The 14,026-nt window shown below is 50.5% G+C and overlaps 1 protein-coding gene and 1 non-coding gene across 3 annotated transcripts in view; one reads left to right on the top strand and one right to left on the bottom strand.

Annotated features, from left to right (window-relative positions):
* Positions 1 to 14,026, bottom strand: part of ABCA13 (ATP binding cassette subfamily A member 13) — a 195,550-nt gene that overhangs the window by 43,995 nt on the left and 137,529 nt on the right. For both annotated transcript variants that reach the window (XM_088797636.1, XM_074341068.2), the window contains 7 exons: positions 13,530 to 13,584; positions 12,595 to 12,772; positions 11,618 to 11,733; positions 7,090 to 7,246; positions 4,942 to 5,195; positions 2,026 to 2,218; positions 835 to 944 (listed from right to left, as the gene is read on the bottom strand). In XM_088797636.1, the coding sequence (XP_088653762.1) occupies positions 835 to 944; positions 2,026 to 2,218; positions 4,942 to 5,195; positions 7,090 to 7,246; positions 11,618 to 11,733; positions 12,595 to 12,772; positions 13,530 to 13,584 (1,063 nt within the window). The remainder of the gene's footprint in view (positions 1 to 834; positions 945 to 2,025; positions 2,219 to 4,941; positions 5,196 to 7,089; positions 7,247 to 11,617; positions 11,734 to 12,594; positions 12,773 to 13,529; positions 13,585 to 14,026) is intronic.
* Positions 2,331 to 2,570, top strand: LOC148758316 (Nuclear RNase P). Its single transcript, XR_016021229.1, has one exon.

Below are 14,026 nucleotides of genomic sequence, written 5' to 3'. Positions count from 1 at the left end.
CTAACTTAATAGTAAGGATTAGAAATGACAGATTTCAACAACAAACTCATTTTCCTTATGAATCATAAATTTAAAATACTATATAAAATTTAGCAAACAAGAAAGATTTAAATCCATGACAAAATAAAGTTTTGTCAGATCAATGATCAAAAATATTTCATTTATGATTATAAATATGTGAAGAGAAAAAGAACTGTAAAATATACTGATGTGTGTGAATGCTAAATTAATAAGTCAGAGAAAGACAAACACCATATGATCTCACTTACATGTGGACTCTAAAGAACAAAATAAACGAACAAACCATAAAAGGAAAGAAGTGTGGGGTGCAGAGTGGACATGGGACATCCATATGGGGACACACATGATGACCTGTGGAGGACGAGCTAGAAAACAGCAGTACTGCCCGAAAGAGGAGGCCCAGGTGGCTGGATGGAAACCAGCCAGCCCCTCTGGCCACCTCAGGCCGCGGGACATTCAGGACCTTGGAAGCTGTATCCGATGGTGAAGCAAGAAGGACCAGGTACTGGCTGTCCCCTGCCCACCCGAGGGATACAGGCAGCGAGCAAATACCTGCCACGTGTGTGGCCTCCAAGGGAGGTCAGACTGCCTGCTTCTGCTGTCGTGGCCTGAGCCTCTGCCATGGCCACACATACTGAGCTCACGTCATTCGCGTTCACAGACTCTTTGCTGCCTTCTGAGGAGCGGTACTGAAGGTACACTTGGGGGAAATGATGTCTCCAGATTTTGCTCCGCAGACCAAGGGCATGCGGGGGTTTTCTGGCTCCACTACCAACTCTACAGGCAACAAACAGGATGACATCTGGATTTTACCCCGTGGGAGTCCTGATGATGGCATGTCCTGAGCTCGGAGGGATGTCCCCAGTCAGCATTTTGAATGTGGTGCTCTTCCCAGCTCCGTTCACCCCCAGGAGTCCAAAGCACTGAGAGGAGAAAACAAGTTAAACAATAAAATCAAAATTATATCAGAAACAGCACTTGCTTTCTGCTACCTGTGAGGTGCCCTTTTCCGTCGTGATGCTCATGACGAGCCAGTGATTGGAACCCACATGTACATGACATCGTGGTCGGTTCAGGGACCTGGAGCATCTCTCCACGAACTTTCCAAGCCTTGTCGTACCCCGTGGCGTAGAGCTGATGTCTGGAGCCACAGTAAGAACAGCTGGATAGATGGCAGAGGTTGCATAGCTAGCCTTGCCATTGAGTACAAACAAACCACAGGACAAGCTCTAGTTAACACCCTGTCCTGCTCAACCACGGACAGTGTCAGGATGTCCCCCGGTCACTTTAGAGGTCTCCTGGCTCCTCTGCACCACCAAACACTCACATGGGAGCACCTGCTGTCCCCTTGCGGCAGCTCATGGCTGCCAGTCACGATATAACCTACCTTGAATTTCTCAGGAGCTTGGAACAACATGAGTGCAAGGTTCTCTCTTACTTTTAACAGTTAATGAAAGTAATCATTTCTGGAGCTGATTTCCTTATGCAATTAAGCACAAATCAGGAACATTTCCAGGGTTTCTGTCAGTTCTGATTAAACATTTCTTCTCGGATTAATGCCACATCCATGGAGCAAAGCATCTGAGCTACGGCTATGGTGTGTCACCTTCTTTACTATCCAGGACAGCATTTCACTAGATGGGCTTAACTGGCCATTTAAAGACTCATGAACTCTAAGTAAGAGGCAGCAGTGGTTTCCTGAGCTAACTGGATTCATAAAGTATTGGCACTCAGTAAAAAGTCACCCACAGCCCACACAATCAGTAAATCTCCCCAAGCACATGAAATTTTAAAATTATGAAACAGAATAAAGCCCATCCCTCAATCAGCAAAGTTCTCACTAGAGAAAGAGCCAAGAGGGTGCCTACTGATTTTGCAGACAGTCCTGAAATTTGAAGGCTGCTCTGAGCACTGACTTCAGATCTTCTGAGAATAACACCAGCAGATCAATAACTAGAGTTACACAGGTTTGCAGCCAAAAGGGCAGAACTAGGCACTTCTCACCTCGCCCCTCCTGATGCCCACACTTATGTCTTGCACAGCAGCGGTCCTCTTGAAAAAGCTCCGGTAGCTTTTACTCAGGTTGCATAACACGAGGAGGTCCCCACTGGTTCGTCCTTTCAACACCCTCGTTTGCTCTTTCTCAACATCTGTGTCCTTACAAGACGTGACTGTGCCTTGGATGGCAGAGTGGCCCCTGGGAAGACAAAGTCAGAGTTCATTCACACCGGGGGAATCGGGCGAGAAGAATCCAGAGAGAGAGGAAGGTCAGAGACCTGTCCAAACAGAAGGGATGACCTTGGGACTCCAGTGTCAGCTCTGGGCCACACCCCCTAGCTCTGCCGGCCTGACCACTGACGACCAGCAAGAATCACTGTCCCATGTCCCTTGGGAAGGTCTGAGACAAGGGCCAGTAGCGGCCCTAGCAGGGCCCTCCCTGAGCTTAAAAAAAAAAAAAAAAAAAAAAAGAATCACTGTCCCTCCACTGACGTAAAGGGAACGGTCATGTTCCTGAAGACAGTGAGCACAGACCCCAAACTAGAACCACTTTTCAACTGTATGAAAGATAAAATCATGCCAGACTCCGTGCTAGACGGAAAAAGAATTTATCACAGAATTAATTGTAAGGAATTAAATTGTCTAAGCAATTTTAGCCAATAGGTCATTTAATAAATCAGACTGTCCATAAAAGCACCCGGACGTCACAATTCTGCAGTGCATGTCGGACTGTGGCAAGGACTGCACAGTAAGCCGTGGCCTGCACGGCATGGCTAGTACGCATCTGTCAGCGGAACACAAAGTCACGTCCAGCTCTAACGTATCCACTCAAAATCGGAGCTGCTCAGTTTTCAATTTTTCTATGATTTTCAATCTGGTGCATTTTAACTTCCAAGTAAATTTCAATTTCCCTGTAAACGGTAACACACTGACATGTGAATCATTAAATGGGATCAGACCACTGAGTTGGTGTCGTACCGACATGACTGCTGACGCCCACGCCGACGGGCACGCCACCGGGGCTTAGACCCTGTGGAGACCTGGGTTCTTACAGACAAGCAAGGCCAGCGGCATGACCACAGGACGGGCAGTGCCCGGAGAACGGAAGCGACGTGGTGGGCTCACTTGTTGGCACTGAGGCCAGCAGCCGGCGCTGGTCGTGGACACTGTGTAGCTGGACAGGCAGGAACGGCCGGGCCCCCCTACACTTTGCCTGATGCAGCTAAGACAGTGGACACGATTTCCTGCATGAAGGACTTATAGCCAAGCAGAGCAAGGAACATATAGACACTGTAAACCAACACCGACACACCCTGCTGGAGAAAGACAGGCTGTAATGGCAACAGTCAGCTCTGCGAGGCAGCAAGGGGACAGGGGGAGATGCCAGGAGGGGGACAGGTCAGTCCTGGCAGATGGCCAGACCAGGCTGGTGACCAGGTGCGTCACGAGAGCTTCCCGGAGCACGAGGTGCCCGACCTGAGGAGCCTGGTCACACACCTTGGGCTTTGTCCTTCAGGCAACGGTCAGCAGCTTGCTTAGATGTGGATTGTAAATTGTAAAAAGAAATTAACCTGGTGACACCACCACGGTGACCGTCATATGTAAGAGAGTGGGAGGCAACCAGCGTCTAAATTAGAGTAACCTCCCGGCTCTGTAATCTCCATGTTGACAAAGAACAACAAATACTGACTATTTGCCGTGGGTACAGAGATGTTCTTCTAGAACACGGTTTAACTTAAACTCTACAAAGTAAGGGTGATACAAGTTAAAGAAAGTCTTCTTAAGGAAAATCTTTCATGCTGCGGGAGAACAGAGCCGCCTGAGGCCTGCCCAGTGGGATTCTGCAGCAGTTTTAAAACATCAACCAGGGAGGGCGGATCACAGAATCAATTATGTTTAAAAGGCCCTCAGGATTCTATTCCAATCTCAGGCAGATACTGAAATCCCTTCCAGAGTGAGTGTGGCCCATTCTCTCCCCATGAGCAGGTGAAAGGGGCTACGAGGGAGTGACGCCGGCATCACGGCAGCGTAAGATGCCCCTTCCTGTTGTGCCCCACTTTTAACTAGTGATTAGGCGTCCACCCACGAACAGAGCACTCTGTGGGGTCCAACACCACACACCAAGGAAACAGATCGTGAAATGACTGAAAGGGGATGATTCTCTAAGAGGACCAATAAAAAATATCAATAGTGTATCTTTATAACTTTCAGTAGGTTCTCCTAAACCTACTAAAAATAGTCCTAATTAGAAATTTCTCCATGGAGGTTCCCTCACGTGGAAAGAACAAGTCATGGATTCAGGCCCCACGGGTCACGGAGGGACCGCTGTGGACCCTACACAAGAAAGTGCATTCCTTCCTTGTCTGTGTCGGCTGACCTTTCAGACATCCTTGCAGGGCCACGTGAATCCTGCCTGGAAGACCTACACACACGCACACGTACAGAGCACGTGCAAGATCTATATTCACACACATGCTGTCGTGCTGAGGCTTGTCCTCGCCTGACACAGAGAAGATGGCGTAAACACAACAGGGTCTGCGAGGCCCAGTGGGTGTCGGCACTGGGTTTCCACGCATTCCTGCTTCTAGGAGTTAAGCCATTGCACCCCAAACATAAATTACGTTATCATCCAAATTCACCTCAGTGCTTCCATCAAAGTGAAAGGGAAATCGAGCCATTTGAAAGGGGAAAATTCACTGAGACACTTAAGTCACGGGGACAATTATCTCACAGGTCGGCGCCTTATCTTCTGACATTCTCCCTCATGTCCATGACTCATCCCCATCAAGAACAGAAAACAAGGAAAGCAACACAAAGCCTAACTCATCAGAACTGTGAGCGCCCAGCAGACACGTTTCTTGTAGCCTCCGGGAGGGAGGTCTCTCCTCTTCGTTCAGAAGTCGGAGCCGCTCCAGGACCCACCTGCAGCTCCGCACCAGGTCCCAGTGCAGGAGAACCCTGAGGAGGAGAAGAACCGAGCCCTGCAAGGCCAGCTGCACGAAGATCCAGCCCAGGAAGCTCATCTCAAAGGGACTCACGTAGGGATCGACGCCAAAGCTGTGTGTCAGGTCGTACTGGATCTGGTTGTAGCACAGTTCTATCAGGCCTTGGCCCAGGCAGAACTGAGGGAAAATGGTAAAGACCCACTTGAGGACGTCGTAGATGTCCTGTAAATTCTGTGCAGGAAAAGGAAGAGCAAAGAAGTCCAATGAAACACCCCTCACAACTGCCATGTCCCTGTGTCCCTGCATCCCAGGTCCTCACAGGCCCAGCCGCTTGATGACAGGCCAGAGGGCAGCAGACCAAAGGGGACCATCCAACTGAGCAGCCATACGCTCTCAGAACTGGACCCTGCTGGGGTCCCCTCACCGTCTTCCTTCCAACATCTCTCTATGGAACGCGGGTGTCTGTGCCATGCCTGCCCCACCCTCCCACTTGGAAGCACATGACTCAACTGCTTCACAGGTTCACAGCCGAGAGGGATTTTGCCTCAGGGTGAATCATACCTCAGTCACCCACACCTGATTTAGATGAGATTTCCATGACATTTTGGACTTTAGAGTTGATGCTGAAATGAGCTAAGGCTTTGGGGACTGTCAGGTGGAATGAATGTATTTTTCATGTGAGAAGGTCATGCATTTGGGGGAAGTCAGGGGTGGAATGCTATGGACTGGATACCTGAGACCTACAATTCACATGTGGGTATTGGGAGGTGAGTAGGATTCAATGGAGGCACGAGGGTGGCGCCATCATGGGATTAGCGTCCTTTAGGAGAACGGGAAGACACCTCGGAGCTTCCCATGAGGACACACTGGGAAGGTAGCCACGTGCCAGCCAGAGAGGCTTCACCTGAATCTACAGGCACCTTGATCTTGGACTTGCAGCCCCAGAACTGTGAGAAACACACGTCTGCTGTTTAGGGCGCCCGGTCTGTGGCGTGTGTCAGCAGCCCAGGCTAAGCCATGTACGTAACAGTAATAGTCACAGGTGGCACTAGTTTTAATTGAGTGGGTAATAGTAGCAGCTGTGTAGAATGCCTACTTAATACTTAGTGTACAGTAATTGCTAAATCTATGTAGTTGTCATCGTTAAACCTGTCAGAATGAAGTGCTGTTACAAGAACAATGAAAAATAAGGGAGGAGCTGGAAATAGATCAAACAGTATGTAATCGCAGAGAAAACAGAACAGCACAAAAAGACAAGCTGTGTATTTGAACAACATAATTTCTAAATTGAATACACGTAAAAATTCAGCACCTCCTATAAACTTGTTTACTGTCTTTAGCATTGGTGCTTTATGAAGACCAGTTTTATTTCATAATGAGGTTAAAATTATTACAATGTTAATCATTGTCCACTAGGTGCTTTCTGCAAAATACTCTGTGCTCCCCGTTTTACTGAACCTTTTTGCATTTCATTCTCCCAATAAATGGACAAGGTACTGGGAAATACACTGTTACCAGTAAGGAAGCAAAGTCTCCAGGGGCAGGTTCACATGTCCAGGCCACACCTAGGCCGGGCCACCCCCTGCCCCGGATTCTGGCCCAGATTCTGGCCCCCGAGCATGAGGTCTCGCCAGCAAGGGATGCAGCCTTTGTAGCAGATGCACTGAGACGCCGCCCACTGTCTGACGGTTACACTCAGTGTGGCTACTTTAAGGGGCTTCGCCCAGAAAGACCCAGGAAGCGCTGGGGGTAGCAGGAGAAGTTGACTCACATCTGACAGTCTTTCTCTCCTTATGTTCAAGTTCAATAATGAATCCAAGCAACAGGATCAGTATTAAAAGCCAGGACGACCCACAATCTCCGGGAGCAAAATCATCATAACATTACAGGCAATACACACAGTGAATGCGTCATGTCATAAACATTACAGACTAGACTGCCTGGGCGTGGCTCTCATGATGGCACAGAGGTTTTTGTTAACGAGAGTCAGTTTGTCTTTCGGGAGGTTCAAGATGGCGGATACCACTAGCACATTTCCATCCCATTTCAGTTGGAAAAGCAACAGACCAGCCCTGTCCAGCACCTCTTGCTGGAGGCCTCGCGAGGCCAGGCGGGGCTCACTGACCTGAGCTCGGGACACGATGGCCAGTAAGCGGGGCATGGTGGTCATCAGCATGGTGCACAGGCCGAAGATGAAGTTCGCCGAGATGTAGGAGACGAAAGCGACATCCGGGCTGGAGAAGGCTCTGGACATCAGGTACATCCACGGAAGAGTTGCGTATCTGAAAAGTCAGGTGAAAACTCACGCTTGTAGCCCTGTAACCTTGATCTGTATGAAGCCTGAATTGCAGACGAGGCTGTAGGCCTACCCACTTTTCCTCACTTAGAGAACAGTTTTCTGGGGACCCTACAGCACTGGAGAGGGTCAGAACCTGGGTCATGGCACCTGTGGGACTGGACTTGCAGCTCGGCCGTGTGAGACGGTCAGCGGACATCCCCCCGCTCCTCCCTACGGGGCGTCCTGGGCTGTGCCCCTGGCTCTGACCGCGCCAGTCAAGCAGGAATTACAGCTGTTTGTCGCAGTGAGGACTACATGCTACCGGGACATGGCTGCCGAGCTGTGTGAAAACAACACGTGAAGATAAAAACAAAAAGCTTCCTTTCCAAAGTGCGTGCCGGGCACCACCCAGTGATGCCACGTGCTCCCTAATCCTTCTCACACTCGGTCTGACCACCTGGAAGGCGGAGCTAGGACCCCGTTTCACAAACGGAGCCAAGGGATTAACAAGGCTAGATACCTGGACGGAGGTTCTACTGCTGAGGCGAATGTAAAGCTGCCAATGGGGTTCATTTCCATGTCACCCCAAGCTGGGGAGTAAGAGGCACCCTGCGAGTTTCTGATGACATCAAGATCTAAGGAAACGCCCTCCACGTCCCCACATAAAAACCTCTCTCCTTTCCCTCTCTATGTCCTCGAGCCAGCTTTCAGTCGTGACCCGCTTCGCTCAGCTTCTCTCTGTCCCAATACCCGTGCCCCATGAAAGGACATGGTACTTCATCTGGGTCCCAAGTAGCAGAGAAGTCACTTACTTTAAATCACAGCCTGTCTCACAAGTGTCCCATATGGACCCACATGCTCTCTGCCCACTCACGGTGGACTTGTCAGCATTTGTTAGAGTGGCTTAGTGGTTCCACCTTAAACACTGTGAGTCTACAAGACACAGGTGAGCTCAGTGGAGCAATTGTTCTTTAATAGTTGTGGTGCCAAATAATGAAACTATCATTAACAACTAAATTTAAATTAACTACCAAAGAAGCAAGTCATGACTTCTTGGTGCTCTCAACTGTCAACACGTCTGTCTGAAATAAAGCAGCACAGAGAGCAGGCGAATCACCACGTGCGCACGTGCACCACACCCCGATTCTCTCTCAACTTTACTGTCCCTTCCAGGCACAAATCAAGTGCCACCCTCCCTCGTGTGGCTACAAGCAAACACTAGTGTGGCAAGTACTTTTGTAACTGAAATCTAAGTTAGGAGGTTTTGAGCCAAGTGTTTGGAGGGGACTGTACCTGCCATGAACTCCTTACAGTGAACCAGAGGCCTCTCTCCCCGAAGGTCTCTAACTTGGGGACCTCTGCATCGCTACTGCTCCAAACGCTATACAGAATGACATGTGACGAGCTGCTTTTCCTCTCCATGTGACAGCCTTATCACAGCTGAAGATAACCATGTTGGTCTTCGCAAGCTCCGATGCAAAGGACCAGGTCATTCTCGGTTCCTTTTAAATCACAGTACCCAGCCAACTCTCTGCTCAGTTTCGCAACGTGGTAGTCAGGGGCGTTTGGGTACCAACAGCTCACAGAGCATCTCATGTGGCTGGTCTGGCATAAGCCCACCAAGGTCATCACCTCCTCGGAGCAGCACGTCCCTACCAGCCCCCTGTCCTGCGAGGAAGGCCAGACACCCAGTGTGCATGCGAGGGCCAGTGACGGCCTCACCACTGGTCTCTGCTCCACTGAGGCTGTTCAGAGGGTGGACGTGCTTACTTGTCACGGAAGGCTTCTGTATTGGGTTATGTCACGTAAGTATCTGAAGGGCAGGTCAAGCGTCATTTAAGTGAAAAAGAGACAAAGACACAGACCCCAGTGGTGCCCCCACAGGGCTCCTCTCGCTACGTCAACGATCCACCTTTGAGTGTGGTTTTAAACAGCTAAGCATTGTTACCACATGTTCACATACCTTTCAAGTACTAGGTTCAAATCAACATACTGGCAGCGCTAGTCTCCCTGTCTTTTTTTTTTTTTTTTTTAAGAAAGCAATTAAATTGGCTTATAGAGCAGACTATTTTTTCAGTGAAAGCTGTGGTAGCTTTTAACAATCTTCACTCTTATAAAAACATAGTATCTTTTCAATGATTTTAGAATTTGCTAGATATTGGCATACTATTCAAGATTATTCGGGAATTTATGGGTTTTCCTCTGCTTGAAAACAGGCCCCTCCCCCACACTGCATGAATTTTCCAACAAGACGCCAGACGGGGTCCTGCGACCTGGTCTGCACACCCGCTGGTGCTAAGTACCACCAAGTATGTTCTTAGAGTTTCAATTTTAGAAGAGCTAGATTCTTTTCTCTTTCTGACATTTTTAGGTGTTGTTTTTTTATTTTTGATGCTAATTCTCACCACCACAGCTTAAGTATTAAATTTCCCTTGCTACAGAGAGAGAGAAGAAAATGAAGAAAATTTTTCCTGGTCATTTTTTCTGTTGTCTCTTCTGAGACGCTAACTTTTTCAGATTTCAAACCGTTAAACCGCCCCATTCAATGCCTGGCCATGTTCTTGGGGTTCAGCTCCTTCTGGGTTCAGCCTTCCTGAGATTCTTGCCATCCTCCCTGCCCCTCCAGGTCCACGTGGGGACAAGAGGGGGGAGCCGGGGTGCAGGGGACATGGTGGGTCCACACAGGGCCCCGCCCCCTCCTGCAGGGGGGTCACCGGCTCAGAGTCCCAGCCTAGCTGGCTCCCAAGAAGAACCACCGCTCAAACCTGAACTAGTCCACAGTCCCCCGGACGTCACCCCGCTCCTGGCCTCCCTGGGCTCTTCTCCCTGGATCAGCCTGACCTCCAACACAGTCTTTACCTTCCCAGGTGTTCTCGGCCCCTGTAACCTGAGATCGCCTCCCAAGGTTGTCACCCCTTCAAGAGATCTGTGAACCTCCTGAAATTGTCGTGGAAATGCTGTAGTCACGCACGTGGGAGTATTCTTAGCGTAATTCAGACTCTTAAAGGTACGCGTGCAAGCAAAACAAGGTCACTGGAAACTCCCCAAAGCCTGTTCCTTAAGAGCTTCCAACCATTCAATTCTGTCTGTTTTGCCTTGAGGTTTGAAATCTGCAACCCTCAAGTTCAAAAATGCCGTGTGGCTACGTCTACTTTACTCACAATGTAAGGAGCCATGACAACACTATCCAGTCAATGGGATCAATGCCCTGAAATCAAAGCATGTCCTCAGAACTAGAACCCACACATGCACGTACGGACGCTAAGCATGTCTCTCTAGAGGCTTCATAGCTGCAGACATGACATCCTCTACGGTAAGATAATTCTAACAGTAACAGTAACAGCCAACATTAATTTAGTGGGAACTTCTGCCGGTCACTGTACATGAGGTGTGTATGAACTCTAATATAATCTTCACAGCAACAGAACAGGAGAAAAGAAACTGAGGCGTGGAGACAGTAACTGACATTTCCAAGGCCACAGAGTGAGTGAGTGGCAGTATCACTATTCCCTAAAAAGGTCTGTGTGTGCCTCTCTCACGCTCTACTTCCCTCCCTCCCTTCCTCCCTCTTTTCCTCTCCATCCATCCATCAACGTACCTATCCATCTAATAGTCACCTATACTTGTTTACGTTAAACTCTGTCCCCTAATTGCTTTGAATACCTGGGTCACTGATATAACTGGGGTTTGTGTAAAATTCATTTCACTTGTAATCTTTAGTGTGAATAAAAAGACTGTTTTGTTTAAAAAAAAAATGCCCGTGAATTTAATAAATTAGCACGTTAATTCTTCTCCCTCCTACGAGCAACTATTTCCCCGACGCTTAGCAAGGCACACAAGAAGCCACAGGGGGTGTGACTCGGGGCCACTCGCCATGAGGCCGGTCAGTGCGTATAAATGACAAACTTATAAGGTGACTTTCTGCCTTTGCTGTTTTCCTCTGAGATCAAAAGTGATGAAAGTTGGAGAAATCATTTCTAAACGACTGAAATCGTAGGAGAGGAGACATACACCCGACATAGGGCTTCTGGAGAAACTCTGCAAAGGCAATTTCAGTGCTCGCTGGGTGACATATCCAAGCCCGATTAATGTCAGAGAGAACAACAGCATGTCGGTTTCCAAAGGCACGAGTCTGTCAAACAGCTGGAGGCCTCTCAGACTGCCCAGTGCCACCCCGTCCCGCGTGTCCCCACCCGTCCTCCCCGGGCTTTCAGCATCTTCCCCAGCTTGTTTGTGCAGCATCTCTTGGAGAAGTAACATAATTGCTTGAAAAGAGAGAAAATCATGGAGCCGACAGCAGGCTCCGAGCCACCCCAGGGGTGTCCTCTCCCGGAAAACAAACCGTAATTCTGCGGCCGCGTTTCTCATCACATACCCGAAAAGTGCCAGCAGGAGTGCCGTGGCTGCTAAGTTTTCACGGAAAGTAAACGCTGTTAACTGAAAGGCCACAATGACAGCGACACACAGGCCGACGGAAACCAAGTAAAAGAGCTGAGGAGATAAAAGGGGGGGGGGGGCTGTTACATCACACAGCCTGTGTGTCACTGGTCTGCCTGTCGTCAAGTTTGCATTTCAACTTCTGCCTAAATAGGTTTCCTATTTTGTACATCACACGTGTTGCAGCAGTGGAATCAGCCCTGAAGAGTCATAGTTTGGGGCTGACTTATGCCCCAAACGCACATGGTGAAGCCCAGGGCCTGAGACTGTGACTGCACTTGGAGCGGGGCCTTTAGGAGGGTGATGAAGGTAAACTGAGGACAAGTGGGTCCTGATCCCATGTGACTGGTGTCCTTTTGAGGAGACTGGGACACAGACGCACACAGAGGGACGCCCACGTGAGGACACGGGGAGAGGATGGCGTCTGCACGCCCAGGAGAGGCCTCAGGCGGGACCCGCCGGCCCACACCTGTATCTCGGACATCCCGCTCCAGGATGTGAGAGATGAGTGTCTGCTGCTCACGCCCTGAGCTGATGCTGTTACAGCCCACAGCAAACAGCACGGCCGCCCGAAGCCATCTCCTGCAGGACAGACCCTGACTACGCAGAGCCTCAAATCCACCTGTTAACTGACTGGCTGGACAGGACGGACAGGGGGTGATGGGCTGAAAGAGAAGGAACCACCAACCAGAAGAAGACCCTCCCCGCCCGACCCACAGGGGAAGAGGGGCCAGTGAGCAGGAGGGGTAAAGGGATGACAAACGAAGGCCTGCAGAGAAGAGGGGGTGCTCTGGGGCCCCTGGGGCCCTGGAAGCGTGGCCCTCCTTGCAAGCCCCTCCCCAAAAAAGAACGCCCACACGCACACTTAGAGAGACCCTGGCATGGGGCAGGCAGGATATTCTCCCCAAATCCTACCATGTCATACAGGAAGTTAGCGAACCAGTACGTTCCGTAGCCCAGGCCACTTATGTGCTGCAACCTCTTGGCTCCAGTTACCCGGTCCCTCACTGCGGAGCTCGCGATGGACGCAGACAGGATGGAGAAGCCGAGCACGATGCAGAGCGCGACGCCGCACTGGCGGATGCTCTCCAGGCTGCAGGCAAACAGAAGAGCTCGTCAGAGGTGAGGCAAGGACATGGCCTCGTCCTGGTAGTAAGAACGAGCCATGGGCAAGAGCCATGAAGACCATGCGTGCGGAACTGAGCCCCAGCCCGGCACGCGGGCTGAGGGCATGGCCCTCTCGCTCATCAAGACACTTGAGGAGAGACCATCACCAACCAGACTGGAGTCTACGGCTCGGTCGGCAGGTCGCAGGTAATCCATAAGCAATAGCTGTACTTATCACCCACTTCTAAGTAAAAGTTAGAAACTGTGTGACAGCAGGAGATGGGGAGAGGAGGAGAGGCAGACGCGCTTCACCTCAGAAGACAATGAGGACCGGCCCCTGGAGCAGCGGCCATCACCAACCACCGCTCCACCTGGGCTGGGACAAGTCCTGCCAGACACATCATCAAGAAGCCACTACGTACGAACGCTGGTTAGCACTTTAACCAGAAACGGTACCTGGAAGCTGTGGGGGGTCCCATGGGCTTCGGGGAAATCACCCCCCTGGAACCAGTTCTACATAGAAACATGCTCATCCGTTTTAAGCTCGGTCAGTGCCCCTCCTCTTTTAATGACCACTGTCCTTGCACTTTGCAAAGAATGCCCCGGTCTTGTGCCACCGACTGTATGTGCCAACGTCACTCAGGGCAAGTGCAGAAAAGGGATCACCCCACCCCGCCCCCGAAACAACCCAGAGATGTCCCTGCATAGAGTTGGACTCGTCCCCCCACACCCCTTCTACTCACATCTTGTCCTCGTTCAGCAAGGCCCCTCCGTACGGGTGGCTGTACAGCGTTATTCCTGCAAACGACAGATTGAAATGTGAGCCCACAGCCTCTAACTGCACAGCCGGCAGGCAGCCCACCTCCAAGCCAGGCCCGTGAGGGATCTCGGCTGGCGTCACCAGGCTGGCCCACTGACGCCCAGGAATGGCAGCCCTACTGCGAGCCGGCCCGTTTCTGCTGGGACCTCTGTCGCCATCCTAGCCTCACAGGGCTGACACATACCCAGCACACATTCTGCAGCCAGCCCGTGCTCATGTGTGACCACACTCGACTGTCTGGTCCTTAGAAGCACCGTTGTGGCCCAAGAAACACATCATCCATATTTCATGGTGAGAAATCCGACTCAGAAAGGCTAAGGAACAGTACGGAAATGAGACGATGTCACGGAATCCACGCCAATCCCCAGAGGTCCACCTGCAGATCACGCCACGTCTGGGCAGAAGATGGGAACGTTCCAT

The sequence above is a fragment of the Rhinolophus sinicus genome, chromosome 4, assembly GCF_057876585.1.
Source record: "Rhinolophus sinicus isolate RSI-liver-muscle chromosome 4, RSI-T2T, whole genome shotgun sequence".
NCBI lineage: Eukaryota > Metazoa > Chordata > Mammalia > Chiroptera > Rhinolophidae > Rhinolophus > Rhinolophus sinicus.
This window is presented reverse-complemented; position numbering and strand designations above follow the sequence as displayed.